General features: G+C 34.1%; 1 protein-coding gene across 1 annotated transcript in view; it reads left to right on the top strand.

The window, feature by feature from the left end:
• Positions 1 to 421: 421 nt before the first annotated feature.
• The window catches only part of LOC114052369 (transcriptional regulator ATRX-like), a gene marked incomplete at its 5' end in the record, with an annotated part of 47,007 nt that continues 22,752 nt past the window's right edge, over positions 422 to 24,676 (top strand). Inside the window, 8 exon segments of the mRNA XM_027874935.1 lie at positions 422 to 540; positions 5,804 to 5,913; positions 7,623 to 7,684; positions 8,748 to 10,426; positions 11,716 to 11,782; positions 22,288 to 22,393; positions 23,077 to 23,247; positions 24,387 to 24,525. Of these exon segments, the coding sequence (XP_027730736.1) occupies positions 422 to 540; positions 5,804 to 5,913; positions 7,623 to 7,684; positions 8,748 to 10,426; positions 11,716 to 11,782; positions 22,288 to 22,393; positions 23,077 to 23,247; positions 24,387 to 24,525 (2,453 nt within the window).

Genomic DNA, 24,676 nt, shown 5'->3' with positions numbered 1-24,676 from the left:
TTGGATTCACTGACATTTGTATTTGGTTAGTCTTTTCAAGGCAGTGATTATTCTGAAGAAATGGAACCCTTGAAGGCATCATCCTCAAAAAGGTTAGTTGGTGTTTCTGACTAAAAGAGGATGTTTTTAAAGAGTACAAACATACCAAGGCTGCACATGCATGGAAGGTTGTCCACCTAACTGCTATTTCTGTTATCTCCCACTCTATCTCCTTTTGTATCTTTGTCAAAATTCACAATATGAGGTGATTCGCCTTCGCAATGTATGAAACTGTGAAATCACATTGATTGGAGTATTGTCATATCAACTTTATTAATAATCTCACCAAGTAAGCCAGTTTTCTGAAACCTTGCGGTTCACTAGGGTCACCTTGTTTCTTCATTTGGCTTAAGTATAAACATAGGTTTTATGTTTTCTTTAGGAAACTTGAAGTTGTTGAACATATTGACCCTGGTGATGGACAATTTGTGGATGAATCTATAAATAAATTTCAGTCAGATGAAATTTCAAGTAATCCTGTTATGGAAAGCTTCAGTGAAAGTAAGTCATAGCATATTTCTATACTTATTTGTAAGTTAATTCTACTAGTTATGGGTATAAATTTTGGTTTTACATTCATAAAATTAATTATTGTTATGAAATTAGGAAGTCATAGAAAAATAGATTCATAGCTGGAGGGATTTTAGAACTTATCCAAATCCCTGATATTATAGATGAGGAAACAGAAGTACATAAAAGTAACATGGCTTGTTCAAAATCAGAGTGGTACATTCATATGCAAACAAATAACATATGCATCATTATTTTTCATGAGTAAACTCTTTGTTATGTAGGCCCTTAGTTTATAAACTCTATCTGCAAATTAGTGATTTATGAATAGTTTTTCAAATGGTTGTTTATGTTTTATTTTGAATTTTAAACTGCTAATTTTTTTCTTGTGGAGATGAAAGGTGAAGTTTTGCCTTTCTTTTTGGAGCAGAGGCCTCCATACCACTTCTTACTCATCTTCTGACCATGATATCTGCTCTCAATACTCATTCTTTTCTTCTACCCATTGTTAACTTAGACTCTGACTCTGGATCACTCCAGCTATGATGGATGAACTTTTCCCTATTACCTCATCTTGCTGGGGCCTAACTCCTAACCCAGTTAATAAAGGTGTCCACAAATACCAGAAAGAACTTAAAACCTCTACAAAGGGGCATCTGAGTGAAATCTATTTGCCAGTCTTCTCCTAGATACACGCCCCTTCAGTACACAGGTTTTAAAAGGGATGTGGGGGACGTTTAATGACCCCTTCAGGGTTCACCTAGACACAGATAGCATAGGATTGGCAAACTTTCTGGATGATATCTTGTGAACAGTGAAAATAGGTTTCACTAGAGACTAGAGGGTGTTCTTTCCCAGCTTACGTTGGTTATCCTCTAGGCTGAGGAATTGGCCCAAGGATGTCTGAAACCACCTGGATGAGGAGAGAGTATATCCCCTTTCTCTGGAGGTTATAGGAATCAGGGAGCTGACAGAGTAATGGTGCCATGGTCAGGGGTAAGCTTACAGCTGCTCAAGTGGCAGAGAATGTAAGTTGGTTATTTCTGGCCTGAATTCAGTCCCCCTTTTGAAAATGTCCTTTACAAAATACAACCGATACCTCTCTTAATTCATGAACAGCTTGCAGTAACTGTAAAATTTCCTTAGCATGTTTGATGGGGGAGTATTTGGCTGTCAAGAATCCTCCTTTTCTTATAGCCTCATGAGCATGTAAGACATGAAAATCATATTTGAAATCAGTCTAGATGTTAACTCTCAGGCCCTTTCCCAATTCTAAAGCCCTTATGATGGTGACAAGTTTAGCTCTCTGAGCCAAGGTCCCAGGGGGAGATGCTAATAAGGCTGACTACTGAGTAGCCTGTTCTTCTCTTCCTGTCCTCAATGAAAATAGACCCATCTATGAACCATTCCCCATCAAGGTTTTCAAGAAGAAAGTCCTTCAAGTTGGGGGTGGCTGTAGTAGACAGAATCTAGGGTCTCCTCAATCAGTGACGAATGGTATCACCCAATAGTATTGGCAAGCAGGGTAGCTGGATCGAGAGTGTGGCATATCTAGAGAGTCAGGTCTATTGGTGAGCCAGCCACTGATGGCCTTTAAGCTTCCAAGATACTCTGAACCCAGTGAGGGGTTAGGATTTCGAAAGAGTAAGTTTGGAGGCCTCCACAATCAAAATGGCTATGGCAGCCACTGCCTGTAGGTAGAGAGCCATCCAGAGTTAACACAACCAAGTTCTTTAGAAAAGTAGCTACTAGACTAGTGTCAGATCCAGGCGCCTGGGTTAAAACTCCCATGGCATTTTCCTGCCTCTCATCAATATACAAGGTGAAGAAGGGTTTTTCCAAGTTGGGCAGGGTTAAGGCTCAGGTGATGGTCAGTTTGGCCTTCAGGGTCTTGAAAGGCTTGGCCTGTTCTAAAGGGAACAAGTGAGGGCCTTGAATGGAGTTCATACAGGGGCTTTGCAATAATACCAAAACTGGGGATACAGATTCTACAAAACCTTGCCATACCTAAAAAAGGTGCACAACTGTTTTTTAGTGGATGGAATAGAAATGGACAAAAAGCTTGTTTCCTTCCTGGGGTTAAAGTGGGAAGTGGGAGTCAGTTCATGCCCTAGATATTTTACAGATTAAGTGGCAATTTGGGCTTTAACAGAGGAGACTTTTTAGCCCTGAGTACTGAGGAGGTTGAGGGTTTCTAGAGCGGTGGCCAGGGAAGCCTCTCAGATCAGGCTATAGATGAGAATATTATCTCTACATGTTGAATTAGATTACTCTTAATATCAGATCCCACAAATCTTTTTCCTAAAGCCTGGCTATCTCAGAAGCCCTAGTGCAGGATTGTCTATGTGATTTGGTGTGGGATGGTCCCATGTTTTTCTAAAGCAGTCAGCTCCTCATTTCTCACACCCCATCGAGATTCCAACCCAATCACATTCTTTCCAGGAGACTACCTATGAATGTCCCCCCGCCCAGTTTTCTGCATTCCTTCTGTTCTTGGCTGCATAGGTTCTATTGGTACAAAAATTAATCAAACTTCCCCATTTTATACTTCAACATTGCTCTCCCCTTACAACATAGCTTAAGGTCTGAGACTGCTGAATCTGCTTCCTTGACATCTTTTTTTGCCCTAGTTTCTTGGAAGTCCCTGACCTTTTCTTCTTCCACATGAATTTTTTAGTCATTTCATTGGGATGACGTCGATTAGATAGATCAGCTAGATGAAATTGTCATTTTTTTCTTATATTGGTTTTGCTTACCCATGAACAAAAAATGTTTTCTTCAGTTACTTAGATCTGACTTTTTTTGTACATAAAATATTTTGTGTTTATGTTCATATACTTCCAGTATCTTTTTTGGCAGGTGAACTCAAGTATTTTGTATTGTCTAGTTATTTTAAATGGCTTAAAAAAATTAAATAATATTGCTGACACACAATGTATTTTCCTCGTTTTTTGATTAAATCTATTTTAGCTTTAACTTGTCTGGGATCACAATGACTATCCCTGCTTTTTTTACATGATAAATCTACTCCTCACCTTTATCTTCATGTGTATCTAATTTTTATGTTGTTTGCTGAAAGCACCATATTGTTGAATTATCTGCTCTGTGTCAGTTTTATGGGTAAATTCATCCCATTCAGATTGTAAGCTATAATTACTTGTATAATTTCCTGCTTACTATTTTTCCTTACTGTCTTCAACTTATATATGCATGTATATGTATTTCTCTCTTTATCCCATTCCTTTTTTTTTTTTTGGCAATTGGGGTGAAATGACTTGACCAGAGTCACACAGCTAGTAAGCGTCAAGTGTTTGGTCTGAGGTCGAATTTGAACTCAGGTCCTCCTGACTTCAGGGCCAGTGTGCCACCTAGCTCCCATCTATCCCAGTCCTGTTGAGAATATCCTGGCCCTTCTATAAGCTTCTACTGTATCGGTTCTTTATTTTATTTTTTATTTCTTTTTTTTCCTCATTTATGTGAGATAATTATTCCTTTTTATCCCTCCCCATGCAGTTTTATTTTTTTTGGAATCATCACATCACACACAGCTCAGCTCACGCATTTCTTTCATACTACTCAAATAATGATGATGATCATAAAAGTACTGATTATATTCTCACATATAAGAAGTAGACAATTTTACATTATTGAGTCCTTTATAATTGGTCCTTAATGTTTGTATTTCTCCTGGATCTTATATGTTGAATTTTCCCAAAGTGCTGTGATTTTTGTTGTAGATACCTGAAAATCTTTGAGTTCATTAAACGTCCATTGTTTCATTTAGGATTATACTTAATTTTTCTGGGCAAGTTATTCTTGGTCATAGTCCCAGATGTTTTACTCTACAGAATAGAGTATTCCAAGACCTACAGTCCTTCAGTGTAGTAGCTGATAGAGTAGTCACTCTAACTGAAGCCCTCTGTGCCATTACAGTAGTTTCGCCTAAACTCAAATCTTGCTGCCTCAGATCTCTTTCTATTTTGTTGTCACAGTAATTTTCCATAATGGTTGGTCTATTTGGGTTACTTCCCTACTTAATAAGCTCCTTTTATCTAATCTAGCCTCTAGTGTCAAATATAAACTCATCATCTTGACTTTTAAAACCTTGCAGTTTGTTCTCAAAGTATTTTCGATCTAACTATACTTATTTTCCCTTCCTTTTATTTCTCACATTAAATAGTTCTTTTGTTTCTGTTCTGTTGTTGTGATTGTTGCTCCACACACTCTCTTCCTTCTTCAATTTTTTTGCTTCATTTTATCAGACTCTTTGTGACCCTGTTTAGAATTTTTCTTGGCAAAGATACTGGAATGGTTTAGTATTCCCTTTTCTAGATCTTTTTATAGACGTGGAAGTTGAGAAAAACAGGGTTAAAATGACTTGCCCAGGGTCGCATAGCTAGTAAGTATCTGAGGCTGGATTTGAACTCAGGAAAATGAGTTTTCCTGACTTCAGGCCTGGTGTATTCTCATTTTCCCTTTCTCTCTTTCGCTTTCTCTCTGTCTATCTATGTCTCTCTCTCTCTGTCTGTCTGTCTCTCTCCCTCAGTCTGTATTATATTTATATATTCTATATACAAGTGTATATTCAAATAATACATATATAACATATATAGCATATAAATATTCTCTCTATATTCTGTATACAAAATATATATGTATTTCTTCTCAGTTGAACTTACTGAATACAATCTGTTTAAGGAAATACTATTTAATATTTGTCTTTTTACCATAGTAATTTTAAAATATAAAAGATATGTTCAGGTCTTTGAAAGGCTATCCCAGGAGAAAAGGGATACCCAAAGAGTTGCTTTGTTTTCCTGCAATTAATTAATGATTAATCTTGTTTTGATTGCCATCATGGTAGGTACCGTTCCAGAAAAATCAGGTGGAAGTTCTTAAAAAGTTTGAGGTAGGAAATTACAGTTATCCAAATATGCCTTGGGAGGTAGTGAGTTTCCCTGTCACTGGATAACTTTAAGCAGAAGTTGGGTGATAGAATTTGAGAAAGATGAGATCCTTTCTAGTTCTACATCTTGTTAGTCTGTTAAAATTTGTTAAACTTGTCCATAATTTTCTGTAAGTATTCAGCAGTAGAATAACGTGAATACATGTATCTTTGTAATTAGAATTCCTACTGATTAAGCAAATAGCTCATTGCTTAAAATACATTGAGTTATAAAAATACAGTTTAAAGTGTTTTATATAATTTAAAATTTTATTTCTTAATAGACTATGTTTATATTGATTTGTTTAGGAGAAAGACTACCTAGAATTGTGAGCTGCACTGCTTGTGGACAATAGGTGAATCATTTTCAGAAGGATTCAATATATAGACATCCTGCACTGAATGTTCTTATTTGTAAGGTATGTAGTTATGAATTGGATAATGATTTTATCTGTAAACTATTATTCCTTTTGTTCTGTAGTAGTTGAGTAAACGACAGATCTCTTCTTACATTTTAAGATATTCTTTTATTTATATGAATTCTACAGTGCTTTGTTTCAAAAGTTTAGGTGCTATCTGTTTTACGAACTTGGGTGCAGTAAATATCAAACTTTCAAAAAATCATAAATCATAAAAATTGGTCAATAAATTGGTTATTTTGTCTGGTTATGGTATTCCTTTAACCGACAGAATTTAAGTTGTTTTCAACAAGGAAAAATGTTTAATTTAAAAAAAAAGGAAACACCAAAAACCCAAACCTAGGACTGTGCATGTTTGACAGTTATTCTGCCCTTGATTGTCTCTGTTTCTGGTGAGAGGAGGTTATTTCAAATTATACTTTTTTAAGGATTAGTATTTGCTGTAATAATAAAAGTATCTTTAATAATAGTATTTTATAGCTCGCTGAGATTTCCGAAGTGCTTTACATATTTATTCTTGTTTGATGCACAACAACCTTGTGAAGCTCGTGTTGTTATTATAATACCTATTGTGCTCATAAAGAAATTAATTCTGAAAATGGTTGTTACTTGAGAAAGGATTTCTTCTGAAGTCTTCTAGCACTCTATCAACTATGCTACTAATAAATGTTGGATTTAATTTTGTTCTTTTCAATTGTGTTATTATAGAAATGTTTTGTATTGTTCTCTGGTTGCTGTTTGTTTTCCTTTTATCGACTTATACAAATTTTTCTTTGCAAATGTTTTGAATTTTCTTTGAATCAGTTTTTTTAGTTAAAATGAATTCTTCATTCCTGTCTGTACTTACTACATAGTAACTTTTAACTACAGCTATGTTACACATTTGGTCAGCTGTTCCCTAGTTATGGGTCTTTATTTTGGTACCACTTCTTTATTATTACAAAATGTTTCTAGCTTATCCCCTTTACATATAATGCTTGCTGATGGTTTTTGATAGGTGCTACATACTATCCTTTTAAGGAAGACTCCATTTATTCCTATGCTCTTTAGTGTTTTTAATAGGAATGGGTGTTGTATTTTATCAAAAGCTTTTTCTGTATTTATTGAGACAATCATATGATTTCTGTTAGTTTTGTTGATATAGTCAGTTGTGCTGATTAGTTTTCCTAATATTGAACCAGCCCTGCATTCCTGGTATAAATCCTATCTGGTCATAGTGTATTACCCTTGACATAAATTGTTGTAATCTCTTTGCTAATATTTTATTCAAAATTTTTGCTTCTGTATTCGTTAGGGAGATTAGTCTGTAATTTTCTTTCTCTGTTTTGGCTCTTCCCAGTTTAGATACCAGCACCATATTTGTATCATGAAAAGAATTTGGTAGGACTCCTTATTCACTAATTTTCCCAGAGTATACTATACAGACTATTATCTTTATAGTTTTGGAATTAAATGTACTTTAAATGTTTAATAGAATTCCCTTGTAAATCCATCTGGCCATGGAGATTTTTTCCTAGTGAGAGATAGAAGGAAAATGTTTGTTTCCATAAAATTGAAACAACCACTAGAAAAGTAACCAAGTAAAACTGGATACAGACAGTCTTTGCTGGCAGAAGTCATTAAGTAGGATAAAGGTTAAGCTTTACTTGGAGTGCACATGCTTAATAGGCTCATCGATACTAATTTCTCTACCTCTGGATGGGTTTAAGACGTCATTTTCTGAACATGTGATGTTTGTAGAAGGAAGAGGTACGTGTCAAGGAGTAGATGTGTAATAGTTGTGCCAGAAAGGTGTACATTCTAGAATATTCAGCCAATGAGGAAACACTGTTTTTTATTTTTGGTTTTGTTTACAATGTCTTGATTTCTCATAAAGTCATTAACTTCCAGTTGCACCATTCTAATTTTTAAGGAAGTATTTTCTTCAATGAGCTTTTGGATTTCCTTTTCCATTTGACCAATTCTGCTTTTTAAGGCATTCTTCTCCTCACTAACTTTTTGGACCTCTTTTACCATTTGGGTTAGGCTATTTTTTAAGGTGTTACTTTCTTCAGTATTTTTTTGGATCTCCTTTAGCAAGCTGTTGACTTGTTTTTTCATGATTTTCTTTCATTACTGTCATTTCTCTTCTCAGTTTTTCCTCCATTTCTCTTACTTGCTTCTCAAAATCCTTTTTGAGCTCTTCCATGGCCTGGGACCAATTGATGTTTTTCCTGGAGACTTTGGATGTAGGAGCTTTGACTTTGTTGTCTTCTTCGGGTTGTGTGTTCTGATCATCCTTGTCACCAAAGATTTTATGGTCTGACTTTTTTTAATGCAGTTTGCTCATGATCCCAGCCAGTTACTTGAGTTTTAAACTCTTTGTTAAGGTGGGGAGAATGTACTGTCCCAAGCTTCGGGGGTTTTGTGCAGAGATACTTCTAGGGACCTGTAAATTTTCAGCTGCATGACCAATTCATTGATTTCTTCTTTCTGTAAGCATTTAGAGATATAACATTTCCCCTAAGAACCACTTTCACTGCATACCAAAAGTTTTGGTATATTGTCTCATTATTGTCATTCTCTTGGATGAAGTAATTGATTGTTCCTATGATATGTTGTTTGACCCATTCATTTTTTAGGATTAGATTATTTAGTTTCCAATTATTTTTATTCTGTCTTTTCATGGCCCTTTTTTTTTATAATTTTAAAGCAGATATGTTCATTTATATCAGTTTTTTTAATTAGTAGATTTTCATTCCTGCTTAATTTTTATTTTTTAAGTCTTTAAATAGTTGTTTGATGAAGAATGATGCCTTAATTTTTTTTGTGTTGTTTTGTTTTTTACATTTCAGATGGTGTGCAGAAGGTGGAAGCCTAATATGTTGTGACTCTTGCCATAATGCTTTCTGCAAAAAATGCATTTGGCACAATCTTGGGCAAAAAGAGCTATCAAAAGTAATGGATGAAAACAGTCAGTGGCAGTGCTATATTTGCCACCCTGAACCTTTGTTAGATTTGATTGCCGTCTGTGACAGTGTATTTGAGAATTTATCACTTTTGAGGCAACAGAATAAAAAGAAGCCAAAGTCTGCAAGTGAAAAGAGTGGTAAGACATGTAACCGTCCACCTAAATTTCACTCCACCACCAAAAAAGAAGAAAAACCTCAGTTAGATGATTCTCATTCTGATGCTGTAACGTGTTCTTTTTCATCATTAATGGTCCCAAAATATTTGATTAAAAAGACCAAAACACTGCTTGAGAACACTGCAGATATAAACTCCAGTTTTGTGACGTTTTTGGAACAAATAGGTAGTAATTCAGAAATGAGCTCAAGTACTAAGTTAAATCAATTGAAAGCTATTAGATTTGTGATGAGTGACATAAATAAGGCTCATAAGGCATTAGAAGAATACTTGAACAAGGAGATAAGCAATTTGGTTGTTAGAGACAAGGAAGAAAATATCAAAGAAGGAAAACATGAGAATGTTAAAAAACATGGCAAGATTAAAAATGTAGATGAAAAATGTGAAGTGGAAGATAAATTTCCTACAAAGACAAAAAGGTTTCCAAATGACAAAACTGATACAGACATTATAGTTCCAACAGCAGCAACTGGTGAAGTTAAGAATACAAATGAAGAATTTCAATATGAACCTCCATGTACTTCTAAATCTTTAGATAGGGACATTCTAGCCATTCCTTCTTCAAAGCCTAAAAATATTTCTGACAATCTAGAAACTTCTGTCAATATCCAGAATGATGAAAATACTGAAACATATAAGGACACAGAAAATCTCTCTTCAGAAATAAATGAATCTTCAAAAGTTGGCAAAGGAAGATCTACGGTAAAGACATTAATGAAGAAATTATATATTAAGCTTTCTCCTATTTCCATATCAGATTCCTCACTGAAAGATCCTGTTAGTCAAGAGAAAACAGAAGAGGAATATCAAAAGGAGACCAGTATTACAGGAAATACTGATGTCATCCCTGATAATGACAGTACATTATTTAATGAAGAAACTGACCTTCAAAGATCACCCCTTGTGAAAACACCTTCAGTTGGACACATAGAAAAGGAGCTTGTTACATCTAATTCAGAAAAAAGTGATGAACAATGTAAAGCAAAGTCATCAGAACAGTGGGAAAAAGAAGGCAGACAAATATTTTTGCCTGATGCTGAAGAAAAATTCAAGTGGAAGAAGGCTACCAAGGTGGATGAGAGTTCTTCAGGGTCTGATACCAATTTAAAACATGACAGTATTCAGAAGAAAATTGTATACAAGACAAAGCATCATGAGCTTAAAGATGATAAAGCAAAACGAAAAAGAGAAGATTCCACTTATAATTCAGATAACGATGACAAAAAAAGTAAAGCTTCTGAGTTTTCCATTGCAGAAAATACTGAGAAACAACAGGATGAAAATGATTTTTTATTCTCTTCATCTGTTGTGTTGGATAGTGACAAATCTGAAATGACTATTACAGAAAATACTGATGCATCAAATACTGAACATTTTCAGTTGTCAGGTATGTAAAAAAAATGTTTAAATCCTTAGAGACATCTTTCTTTCTTTTCTATGATAGTTTTAAACTACCTTATTAACATAAGGAAACATCTTAGTGTGTAAGGTTGCCTTGATGCCTTTGTTTACAAAAGATTTTCCTTTTATCAACCCTACAATCAAAAGAAATTATAAATTGTTTACAGAATGTATCATTCTCATTTTTCATATGAGTAAATGGAGAGTTGGTACCTAAGTATGGAAATTTAGGGAGGAGAGCTAGTATAAAGACCATTGAATTTAGAGTTGGAAGATTGAAGTTTATGTCCTGGTGCACATATGAATAGAATTAGGGTAAATGTTCTGAAAATCTTTGTCTCTAAAATCCAATTTTTCTAACCCTATTGATGTCTCTCAAACACTCGCTTTCCTTCCTTCTCTGATCCACCAGTTCTCTCTAGGAATTTTTAAAAGGGAGTGGGTTTCTTCTAGGTATGTCATAATATGAATCTAAGTAATTTTCCCTTTCTGGGCCTCAGTGTCTCCCTTTGGTGGTACAGTGTGGTTGGTTCAAGTGAGTGGAAAAGATGATGGACCCAGATTTTGTAAGATTTTCAATGTTAGGCTCAGTATAGCTATGTTTTTTCTTACTTAACCCAGTTTGCTTCAGTTTTCTCATATGTAAAATAATCTGGAGAAAGAAATGGCAAACCACTCCATTATCTTTGCCAATAAAACCCTAAATGGGTCACGCAACTGAAAATAACCGAACAAGAACAATACTAGATATATAGAGACCAGTTCAGGAGCTCTCAAATATCTGTCTTTGATATTTAATTGGTAATGATGAATTGGAGATCAGTGGCCAGACATTAGAAAGGAGTTGTCATCCATCCACCCAATCAGTCATCTGTACTCGTGTATGTGTGTGTGTGAGTGCATACATGCATTAAATATATGTATGCAAATATGTGTATACAGACACAATTTTATATTTGTAATATAAGTAACACATCTTACTAAAATGAAATTAAAATATAAAAAGTAAGTTTCATATAAAATTGTACTGCTCCATTGATAAGATTAAATGTCTGTTGAACCTTTCAAAAATATAAAGTAGCACCTGGGTTTTGATCACATTTTTATTTTCCTCAAAAAGTCTCCAGACAAACGAGCATATCCCCACTTCTTTAAAGCAAAATAACATTTATTTTCTCTGTAAGTGTTGCCTTAAAGCTTTCATAAACTAAATTCAACATATATACTTTCATTTGTTATTAAGAAGAATGAAATATACTTTTTTTTTAATTCAAGGAGATGAAACGAACACTGTATTTGTTCCTGTTTTAATGGAAGAAGATGACGATGATCCTGAAAATAGGTATGGTTTCATCCCTAAAGTTTTAATTAATTGTAATAACTATTCTTATAGCATGTGAAAAACCAAAAATAGCAGAAAATTTGTTAAAAGAAAACTTTCTGCATTAATGAGACTAAAATTTATTAGAAATTTAAGCAACCAAAAATTATGAAGAGAATTTACAGCATATTCATTATTTATATTCAGTAGCACAAAAAGTTGGCATTTCTTTTTAATTTTGTATATTAGATGTAACATCAGTAATGAGGGCTTTAATCTTCTCTGGCTTTTATTGAGCGATATAAATATATAAAAATAGTTTTATAGTTAAGGCAATAGTGTTTTGCTTAATCACATTTAATAAGAACAGTGTCTGTATATGTTTATATAAATATATATTTTAAAACTAGATATTATGACACTGAATTAGATTCAATTTATCAACTTTTGATCTTTCAAAAATGTTTTAGGGCTTTATAATGCTAAGCGTCATGGCTTTTTATATTATCATAGATCTACAAATACAGTGATTTTCTTTAATAGAAAAGGTTTTACTCAATGCACATTTGATTGTTCATATTTTAAGTCTCTTACTGAAGAGCCACAAATCAAAAGTAGATTAAGTGGCATTTTGAGGTAATAATTTTCTCTTTAAAATTCACATATACGAGTGGCCATAATACCTCATTTTGCAGAAAGATTATTGAAGTAGTTTATATAGGTTAAGTCAAACCAAGTCACTCAGTCAGCAAGCATTTTATTAAGCATTTACTATGTGCCAGACAGGAAAAAAATTCCTACTCTCTGGGAGCTCACATCCTAATGGAGGAGAAAGCATAAATAACTATACATACAAGATATAACCAATATCAATATAAATAGAAAGTAATCTTATAAGTAATATCAGAGTAAGTGTTATTAAAAGATTTCGTTCAGTAAGAGGTTTTCCTTACCTCTTCATCTCTGTGTCTTGGCTTGTCTAAATTCTTCCAAGTTTCAGCTGAAGTCTCATTTTCCACAAGGACCCTCTTGTTGGTCCTAATCTTAGTGTCATTCCTCTGAAACTATTTTTAGTTTATGCTATCTGTAGCTTCTTTGTGCATAATGGATTGAATGTGGTCTCCTCTATTAAACTGTGCATTCCTTGAGAGCAGGGAATTCTTTTTTTCTGGTTGTTTTGCATTCAGGTACAAAGCAGCAGGTTAAGAAATACTTCTTGACACAATATATTTTCATTCTCATTTTACTTCACAATATATAGACTCTTTTAATAATTATTTTATTGTTTCTTTTCCTTGCTTAATTTTTCTTGGGTTATTTTGGATCCATAATTACATAGTGTTATTTATTTGAGAATTAGTTTGTTCTTAACTAGAGAAAATATTTTATCTTAAAGAATTGCTAAGAAGATGCACTTAGAAGAAACCAGAGCCAGTTTTTCCTCAGATGAAACTGAAGAATCAAATGATGCTAAGAACATTACTGAAAAGAAAGATGAAACAAACAGAAGAAGTGAGGGTGAGAAGCATCAGAAAGATACACATGAATATGTTCATTTCTTAGCTTTATTAACTCATTGTGCTTCTGAAAAATGTAAAATTAATATTTTTTTCAAACAGATGCCGTTTACAAAATTGTTGGGTTAGGGTTAGGGTTGACAACATGAAAAAGATGAAAAAAACTTTAGCTCAAGAAGCACAATATTATAAATGTTCTGTTAAAAAAGGGTTAGTAGTTGTAAGTGAAGTTTGAATAGATCTTAAATACCCAGTACTCAGATGAATCTGTGATCTGACTTATTTGAAAGCTGCTTCCAGGGATGTTAGGTCACAACCCATTTGTGTGTCCACATAAATTCCTTTTTTGATTTCATTCTTAGGAATTTGTGAAAAAGGCAATTTGAAATCTGATTCAGACTTTGAGGAAATTAAGAAGTTTAGATGCACGCTGGTTACACACAATCTAAATATAAGTGACAGAGAATCCACAGAAGAGACAAAAGAAAGTAAAGAAAGAAAGAGGAGGAAAGGTAAAAATAAAATTCCTTAAAATGATACAATGGAGGGATGCCTGCTTGCATCAATTAAATCACCACATATTTGTAAAGTGCTTTCTATTCATCCAGGGTTGTGCAAAGTACTGGTAATATTAATTAAGAAAAAAGCAGCCTCTACCATTAAGAAGCTTATATTATATCAGGGGAAGATAACAAACAGACATATCGATAGATACACACACAGGCAGATGTGTGTGTGTACTAAGTAAATATAACAGAAATTTGGAGGTGAGAGATATTAATACCTCTAGGGATCACAAAAGCCTCATGTAGAGACATTTAGATAGTTTATGTAATAAAAAACTGGGACTATAGTCAGGATAACATTGACATCCTAGGATTATTATGAGGATAAAATGAGATAATATTTATAGAGAGCTTTATAAATCTTAAAGTCCTTTCAAAAAAGCTGCTCTTTTTCCCCCTCATCTTTCTTTTATTAGTAGTAATTTTGGGGTGAGTAGAGGAATTAACACTTGAGAGGATCAAAGAAGGCCTCATGTAGGAAGTAAAAGTAGTCCAGGTGAGAAATAATGAGGTTTCTGAATAAGAATTGAAGTTGTATTGCGAGGAGAGGGACCTAGATGTTGGAGGTAATGTGGAAGTAAAAGTGACAGGATTTGGCATCTGATTACATTTGTGAATGCCTGTATGAGGTTGTGACAGTGAGTCACTGGGAGACAGGTAACAGAAAGAAGAATAAGAAATAAAAATATTGCCATATATATAGCAAGAGATGTTAGTTTGTGAGGAAAATCATTTTATTTTGAATGTATTTAATAAGAAATGACTGTGAAACATCTCATTTGAAATGTCAAATAGTTGGTGATGTGGGACTTGATCTCATTAGAGGTCTAAGGCTGTTTGTATAGATCTGGAAACCATTTGCATATATAATGATTAAACCAATGGCAGTAGGTGGTATCTGAGTTATATACTAGAAGAGAAAAGGGTCAGGAGAGAACATTGGTGAATAACTGGAGTTCAGAGGAATAATATAATATATAATAATATAACCCTAACCCTAATAATTAGAAAATTAGGAAGGTGATTGGTCAGAGAGATATATTGTTTTGAAAGATCTTAAAGACCACTAAGTCTAAAACCCTCAAGGTACAGCAAAGTTAAGTGACTTTCCCAGGGTTACAATATAAATTGTCTGATTAGAACAAAAAGAATACAGTGTCCTGAAAATTTAGAGAAAAGAAAAAGGATCAAATATGACAGTTGAAGAAGTCATTGGTTATGTGGAGAATGACATAGTCCTTAAGGGAAGAATAAAAGGTTATTCCAGCTTTAGTGAGAGTCCAATTAAGATTTAATAAATTCTTTAGTGAACCTTCTCAATCATATATATATGATTTTCACTAGTTCTATTTAGTAGCATGTGAGTACTAGAGGTGGTTCATAACTTGGTGTTAAGCAAACTGTCAGTGGCAATAGGACAGAGACAAGGGATCCGAAAGGGTTGCCTGGCACGTAGTAGTCACTTAATAAATCCTTGTTGATTGATTCTTTGAGAAGTAGGAGACAGTTTAAAGCTGAACTGGTTAAATACAGAGTTAGATTGGGAAGTGAGGAAAGTCAAACCAAAGTAGAGGTGATGAATTTCAGCATATGATAGTGAAGACAAAGAAGGCAAGAAAATGTGAAGAAGGAATAACATAGAAATTTAAAATGTCGGAATATTCCTGCAAGTGATGACAGCATAGAAAATCCAAGGAAGTTAGGAAGAGTTAGAGTGGAGGAAGGTTGGGAGTGAAAATACTGAGATTAGTTTTGGACAACATGAGCTTAAGATGTCTATGCAAATCCAATTAGAAATGTCCAATAAGCAGTGGAAGGTGTGAGTTTGGGGATTAGGAGAAAAGTTAGAACTGGTTAGAGGTTGTAACTGAATGCTTGGGAGCTGATGAGATTACCATGTGAAATAGTGTAAAGAGTAAAGAAGAGAACTGAAACAAAGGGACGAGCCAGCATTTGTTGATGTGATCTGTATGAAAATTTGGGAAAATAAATAACTCTTGAGATGGAGTGACTAGTCAGATAGGAAGGAGGAGAACCAGGAAACCTAGAGAGAAGGAGGAGAGGGTGGAGGACAGTGCTAAAGGCTGTATTGAGGTCAAGGGGAATGAAGTCTGAGGAAGAAAACATTGAATTTAACTATTAAGTAACTTGGCAGAGAACATTTTTCAGTGTAGAATCCACACTAAAGAACCTAAGAGGGAAAAAAAAGGTGTAGCCATAGATTGTAGGCAGCCTTGTAAAGGACCAGACAAAAAAAGAGGTATATCGGAAGAAAAATAATAGGGATGGACAGATCAGAGGAGTACTTTTTGAGGATTGTGGAGACAAAGATATATTTATAGGCAGTAAAAAAGCAACCAGTAGACAAGGAGAGACTGAGAATGGGATAATAGAAATGGCAACATTGTGAAGAAGCTGAAATGGAATAAGCTTTGGTGTTGGTGGATTTGGAAAGAAGGGCCATCCCTTCATGTGAGACTGGGTGAAGAAAGAGATAATTATAGGGGACACTGCTATCTGAGTGGTTTGACATGAGAATTGAAGCACATTGCTTTTTTCAGTGAAATAGGAGGCAAGATTCTCAGCTGAGTATGGGGGTTGTGGAAGGAGAAATGAAAAGGTTTAGAAAAGATGAGTAGGATAGTGAAGAGAGATGACCTTACTGCAGTAAGGGCCCATTTGAGATTGTGTAACATAAATTTGTGGTGTGACTTTGTGATTTTCTTTGTCTTTGTTCAGCTACATTTGAGTAGGCTGAGGCCTGGCAGGGCACAATCAGTAAAAGAATAAGGAGGGAAGGACATTTAGAGAAGCAGACAGTATAGCATTTGGTTTGCCAAAGGGTCAAAATGGGGAAGAGAAGAGAGTGTAGCCATTGTAGGAGTTGGTTAGTTGTTGTCTTTCTTGAAGAAGACCAAAATGACATCACTGTGTTAGAGTCAAGTTACTCAGACCAATATGAGGTCTATCATAGATTGTAATGCTGGGAAAGAGCTGCTGAGTGGAGAGATTAGATATCAAGGTGAGGATTCTTTGATTGTTTCTTCATTTCTTTAGTTGGCTGCCCTTAACAGTTTTTCCATTGCACCCAGACATTTGCTTTGCAGTCACCCTGGGTCTAACACTAGATGATGGGTCACAACTTTTTCTCCTTGGAATGAAGTTGTCCATAAACTATAGTACTCTCTCAGTAGCTGATGATTTGCCCACCTTCTGTTACAGATCTCTCTCCCTCCACTAACAAAAGTGTCCTTTCAATTGGACCACCTCCCAGAACTGAGATTTATCCTTTTCTTTTTCTGTTTCCCACCTATAGCTTCTCTTACTGCTGAGATATTATTGTTAGAGAAAATACACCCCAGAGGAGGTCTGTTGGATAGGTGTGACACAGAAAAAACTTTTTTTTTTCTTAAAGAACAGATTTAACCCCAAATCACTGGTCTCAGATTAAGTCCTTCTTCATCACTGTTGGGACTATGGGATCATGTCTAGTCAGCAGAGGTAGGCTTGGTGTGGACAGGAGAGGGTCCTTCAAAGCTTTCCCTACTTCAATCTGTGAAATGAAAGTTACTTCAGCTACTTCCCACTCAGTTGCCTCTGGGGCTTGTTGTTTATTGGTTTAGTGAAATCTGGCCTGTAGATTGGGTCTTTCCTGAGGTCCTCTCAAGTTATTTTTACCACTCTGTGTTTACTTTTGCTCTCTTTTTTGTAGAAAAAATTTGGAGAGCCCAGAATTTTCTGGCCTATTCCACCATCTTTCCAGAATTGTATAAGATTTTTCTAAAAGCATTCATTGAATATCTTTCTTTTCTTTTTTAGTTTAAACCCATTCTGATGTAAAAATTAATTAATAAAGCTTTAGGAAATAATTACATTTGGATTTTCACACTCAAAACAGAAAAACATGATAGTTTGTGTGGACTGTTCTTGGTATAATTTTTGCAGTAGTATGAAAAATGACAGAGTAGAGCTTATTTTTTAAATCTTTTTAATTCATTTATCAAGTGAGCACTGATGATTCGGGGCTGAAAGTTCCTAAAAACATCACTGGAAGATGATCAACAGTCAAATACAAGGTAGTTTGATAGTTTTTAGGTTCCTTTACCCATATTGTTGCAGTTATGTGTTAAGAAATTATTATAATTATTATTCTAATTTATTATATTCATATGGATTTTTTATTTGGGCTTAATTGACATTTCTGCATAATTGTGTACTTAAGAGTTCATGTTTTCTAATTTAGAAATTGCAAATTTAGAGGATAGTCTGATAAAATGGAACTTAATGAGTGTGTCTCTATAAAATTTAGTTCTTATGATAATAAATGTACCAGAATTAAGTTAACTCTGTTAACTGTCGAGTTAAGAGGTAAGTGAGTTAAGTTAACTTAGTGCTTCAGATTATTCAGTGTAAGGATTTTTGAACTACTGATTTAATTTGATATAATCGAATTGTTTATGAAGATGGTTTAAAAATAAATTTGTATTGACTATCACTTTTTAACAATTGTAGGAGACAGTTTTTTATTGATTTAAAAATTTTTTGGATATTTTATTTTTTTGACCAATAAACATTTATTAAGCACCTACTATTTATGAGGCACTAAGTACTGGACATACAAAAAAAGCGAAAGATAATAGTTCCTGTGTCCATGGAGTTTACGGGACAAGAAGCAAACAAATATATATATATACAAAGTAATCTATACAAAGGAAAAATAGGAGATAATTGAAATGGGGAAGGCACTGTAATTAAGAATTGGGAAGAAAACTTGAAAAGGTGAGTTTTAGTTGAGACTTAAAGGAAGTTAGGGAGGTCAGGAGTCAGTGACAGTGATAGTGTTCCAGGCATGAAGGACAGCTGGAGAAAATGCCAGGAGACCACTGTGGGAATTAAGGTGTAAGGAGACTGGAATGGTAGAAGGGGGCTAGATTATGAATGTCTTATCTTTGAATGCCAAACAGAGCATTTTCTATTTGATCCTGAGGCCAATAAGGCACTGCCGAAGTTTATTAAGGGTATGAATGACATGATTGGACTTACACTTTACAAAAATCACTTCATGGCTCAATGGAGTATAGGCTCGAGTGAGGAGAGACTTGAAGCAGGTGGACTTCTCAGTAGTTGTTGTTATATTTGAGATGATAAGGGAGTGGCAGTGTCAGAAAAGAGAAGTGAGCATTGACTGGCCTTAGCAACAGCTAGATATGGGGGACAGTGAGGAATCTAGTAGATCATGAGCCTGGCAGGATAGCAATAGGGAAGGTAGGAGGAGAGGAGGGTTTCAGAAGGAAAGATCATGAGTTCAGTTTTTGGGTATGTTTAAGATGTCTGTGGGACATCGAGTTTGAGATGTCTGAAACGCAGTTGGAAGTGGGAAGTTGGAGGTCAGCAGAAAGCTTGGGACCAGAAAGCTAGATTTAAGAATCATTTGGCTTGAGATCCATGGACGCTGATGAGATTCTCAGGTGAAATAGTACAGTTGGTATTACACAGGCATTGGCAGCTGCCAGTTCAGAGTTGAAGAGAGCTTGTTAGAAAAACCATAAGATTATAAAACCCTTTAACCAAGGATAACCTATATGGCATAGGGACTACATTGGTGAGGGAAAAGGAGGCAGCTTATCTCACATCATAAAGAATATTCTTACCTAGAGTACAGGATGAATGACCTGAAATGGACAAATCAAAGTTGAACATACTCATTCACATATATAAAGGGTGTGTGTTGAAATACATTAAACTCAACAAGGCAAGAAATAGGACCAGGAAGAGTAGAAGAGGGTTTAAGAGAAAGGTCAGGACAGGCAAGGAAATATTCACAACTTCAATATTTGGGTAGACTTAAAGGAAAGAAAGATTAAAAACTGATTGACAGAATTAGAAGAGGGGCAGAAACAGGTTGGATTACTTGTAGATTATTTAACATCATGATAGGTAAACATCATCTGTACTATTTTTTTTCAGAAGAAAGTGAGGTAGGGCAGCTAGGTGGCACAATGCACATAGAGCTCAGGCCTTGGAGTCTAGAGGACCTGAGTTCAAATGCAGCCTCAGACACATAACACTTTTGTCTCCTGCCAAGTCATTTAACCCCGATTACCTCACCAAAAAAAGCAAAAGAAAGAAGAAGAAGGAGGAGGAGGAGGAGGAGGAGGAGGAGGAGGAGGAGAAGAAAGAAGAAGAAGAAGAAGAAGAAGAAGAAGAAGAAGAAGAAGAAGAAGAAGAAGAAGAAGAAGAAGAAGAAGAAAGGAAGAAAGGAAGAAAGGAAGAAAGAAAGAAAGAAAGAAAGAAAGAAAGAAAGAAAGAAAGAAAGAAAGAAAGAAAGAAAGAAAGGTGAGGTAGAGAGAGGAGGAAGAAAATGCATAATTAACAGTCATATTTGTGGATACAGGTAAAGTGAACTGTCACTATAATGGAAGAGAATAGCATTGTAGGTTAGAAAGCAAAGTCCAGCAGCATATTGCTTACAAGAAACACACATGGAAGATACATATTATCACAGAGTTCAAACAAGGACCTTGGTTAAAATAAATCTTGACCTCAGACAGGGCAGAAGCATTATGTTTGATAAACCCAGAAATCACAGACTTGTAAAAATTAGGTTTAGATCAACACCCTATACCAATATAAGTTGGATATAGGTTTGGAGAGAACGGAAAGAAATTACCTTCCCAATCTATGGTTAAGAGAAAAATTTGTAGCTAAAGAAAAGATAAAAAGGATCTTATAGGATAAAATGGATACTTATGATTGCGTAAAATTTAGTTTTTCTTTTTACAAATAAATATAAAGTATCAAAAATTGTCTTGTTTCTTGTTACAAAAGGAAATGTTTCTTGTTACAAAAGGAAAATCATTGCAAAAAATTTTTCCACTAAGGGAGTACCCAGAGGACTTGAGTCTCAAAGACATGGGTGCAAATCTAGTCTTAAGCACTTAATAAGTCACAATCCTCCTCAGCCTTAATTCCTTATTTCTAAAATGGGAATAGCACTAGACCCTATTTTCCAGGGTGGTTGTGACACAGTGAGGTAATATTTGCACTTTGCACAGTTTTGAAGCTTTTGTTATTACTATATTAATTTAATAATTGTAATTAATGGCACTTTTGGTAGAAATGTGAATTGGTCCAAGTCATTCTGGAAAGTAGTTTAGATCCATGCCTAAGTGAAAAAATCCAGTCAAAAAGTATTTATTAAGCCAAGTATTGTATTTCAAATAAAAACAAAAAGAACCTTACATTCTTATGAAGAAAGAGGACTCATAAAAGGAACCTACATGATGGAAGTTGAAGGGCACCATGACAAAGTCTGGATAGTGAAATGTGTCTGCTTACTTCAAATAGAGGTTGCAGGAGAAATTCACCAAAGGGACAAGGATGAATCAGAAACGCAGAAGCAAAGTCTTGGAAGTAAATATCATTTGACCCAGATGTTTGACATATTCCACCAAAACCTTGAAAGAGGAAAATGATCTATATCTATAGAAAATTTTTAGAATAACCCTTTCCTTTTGCCAACTTGCAAAAATTTTTATAGTACCTCTTTTTGTGGTTGTTAAAAATTGGAAATTAGTGGGTGTACTTTTATTGGAAACAGGCTGAACAAACTGTGGTATATGAATATAATAAAATATTATTGTACCACATTGTACCATAAAACTTGAACAATTTCAAAGGAAAATAGGAAGACTTCAGACTCATGCAGAGTGAAGTGAAAAGAGAACATTGATAACATTGTGGGGGAAAACAGCTTTCAAATATTTTAAAATTCTTATTAATGCAGTAATAAACATGCCTCTAAAAGAAGGAAAATGAAATATGACACTTTTTCCTGCCTGAGAGTAAATAAACATAAAATGTAGAGAGAGATACATTTTCAGATATGGCTAATGTGGGAGTTTGTTTTGCTGGACTACACAACTGTATTTTGAGGGCTTTATTTTATAATTATTATTTGTAACTGAATGAAAGAGGTAAGTTTAATAAAAATGCTTTTTAATTGAAAAAATTATAAACAAAAGGAAAAGATCATAGGTTTGTACATTATCAATATCATTTAACAGAGTACTATAGTGAAAGGCTGGTAATGTAAGAGAAGGTGAAGGTAATGCTTTAGTTGTTTGCTGTTTTGTTGTTTTTGTTATTTTACCCAAACCTCACAATATTGTGTGAAATAATCCTTTCTCGTTTGTGTCCATATGAATTACCAGAAGTTGATGAGAGTCATCAATCTGACCAGTCTAACTAGGTTCCCTGCCATATGTTGGAGAAAATGTAATCTCTCTTCTTAATTTCTAGGTTAGAAAAATGACTAATGGAAAAATAGAAATAGAGATACTGATTTGTGATAGAGTATGTGTGTGTATTCTCCACTGGTATTCATTTTAGGATCACTTTACGTTTTATTATGACACTCAGTTTCATCTTTATTCACCATCAGGTCAGCAAAAAATTTAAAGGCAGACAATAATCAACAAAGTTACAAACAGAAGAAGAAAAGGAAACATGTGAAAGTACGGGAGCGTTTATCAAGTAAACATAATAAGGTACACATTAGCCTTTTTTTTTCAATAATGGGTTATCCTTTCTCTGGCATTTTGTATATGTAACCAGTTTTAAAATATGCATGCCTATATGGTTCTTTGTAGTTCAAAGTAAAGATTAATTTTCAAAGATGATATATTTAATTTATCCAAGATATATGCATGCATTCATTCTACATTTTATGACATAATGTAATACAGCTAGATATATTTAGTACTTTTCTACTAAAACATAGATTATCTTTGTTACAGTTAGTAATATATCCTGTAACCATTTACTATTCCTAAATGCATATTTAGCCATACTAAAGAAATGACTTTTCTCAGTGCATTTTTTCATTTTATGATATTTCACCAACACTGTACCTCATGAGATTCATGCTAAATTTGTTTTCTACTTCATTTACATTTAATTACTGCATTTGTTGCAAATTTATCTTTGATATTTTTAAAAACATAGCAGACACTCAAAATAATATGTCATAGTTGTTTCTTATCATGTACTTTTGTGCATTTAAAGTATTCTCCTTAAATTAAGATATGTTAGAGAGCTAGAATTGAAAAGAATCTATATATTTTTAAAGTCTTACCTTTATATGCATTGAATAATGATTTCATTTTTGTTGTTTGTATTGGATTCTGGGTGTTTTTTCCCTATATTTAATGATTTCTTCAAATTATTATAGAGCAATTCTGAAAATGATGAGTCAGAGTCACCAGAACAATGTAGAAAGAAAATTAGAAATATCCTTCAAGATTATAAATTACAAAGAGAAACACAGAGAGCACTTAAAGAAGAAGACAGGAAGAGAAAACGCCTTGCTGAAAGAGAGCAAGAAAGAGAAAAATTAAGAGAGGTAATAATTACTAAATGTTAGATTTGATTCTTCTTGAATTCCTGTTAATCATAAATTCTTCAAGGCTGCGTAGACTAACCTAATGACTTTAAAGTTGACCTGGAAGCATTCCTAATATTGTTTAAGTTGACTGTTTTGGATTTACATAGAACTCCTGTGCTGATAACCACTGGGCTTTGGTAAGTTTCTGTTAAAGGGCTAAGATTCCACCTCCCTGCCTCCTTTTCCTTTTTCCCTTCTAATTTTGACTGCTTTAGTTTTGATTGGGCAATTGGGATCACTTTTTTTATTGCACATTTTATCATTTGTATTTTTCTCTTTCCTTGATTTGATCATGAATCTGTTACCATATATTTATCAAGAGGTAATTTTTCTAGCACCTCTAATTTTTCTTTATGATGCGACCATTTAACATGTATCTGTTTGGAATCTGTCTCAGAATATGGTGTAAAGTGTTAGTCCAAACTTAATCTCTGAGATTCTATTCACTAGTTTTTTGTCAAAAATTTTAACCTGTTTCTTGGAGTCTTTAGGTTTGCTGAATTTTCTTCTGCAGGAACTCTTATCTCTTTAACTTTTATTGGAAGTACTTAATCAAGCTCATTTCCATTGTTTTTCCATTTCCTAATTTCCATTGAGGTATTTATGCCCTAATACATGATTAATTTTTGTGACTATGCCTTGCATTTCTGAGGATAATGATACTCCTTTCTATGCAAATCTATCCAGTATTCTCCCATAGTCTAAACTCTGTTCAAGCCATTAACTTCTTTCTTGTTTATTAGTTCTGACTGTGACTTTGATGACTTCAGTAGTTGTTGAATCTGTGATTTCCTGAGTTAACTTTTTTCTCTGGAAAATTTTTTTTCATAGAACTGGAGTTACCCAGAATGTTTAAAACAGAAGCAATTAATTACCTTTAATAGAATGTGATACTTGAGGATAGAAACTATGATCATATTCTCTCAGTTTTCCCAATGCATTCCCTATGTTAAATGTGTACTATTTGATGAGTTCAATTGAAGGGAAAAGAAAATTCTTAAATCCATGCTTGCTGAAGATAAAAAGAATTTAATGCATTAATTGTTCCTGTTTTTATTTTCCTGACAGTCAACTGTTGTTTTCCCTTTGTCTTGCAGGTGGTAAACAGTTATGCTTCACCTACTGAGTGTCCAATAACAATCAAGCTTGTTTTAGATGAAGATGAAGAAACCAAAGAACCTTTGGTTCAGATTCATAAAAACTTGGTTACTAAATTGAAACCTCATCAAATAGATGGTAAGTATATATTGATATATTTAAAATACAGTTTTAAATTATTTGTTTGCATAATTCTTTTTCAGTTGTTTTGACACATAAGCATTTAATTTATAATTTGCATGCTTTGGTAAAAGGGAAATTTTTTGTGGGATGTGTGTGTATTATGTTT

This window comes from Vombatus ursinus, unplaced genomic scaffold, assembly GCF_900497805.2.
Source record: "Vombatus ursinus unplaced genomic scaffold, bare-nosed wombat genome assembly UNPS02003567.1, whole genome shotgun sequence".
Classification (NCBI taxonomy): domain Eukaryota; kingdom Metazoa; phylum Chordata; class Mammalia; order Diprotodontia; family Vombatidae; genus Vombatus; species Vombatus ursinus.
This window is presented reverse-complemented; position numbering and strand designations above follow the sequence as displayed.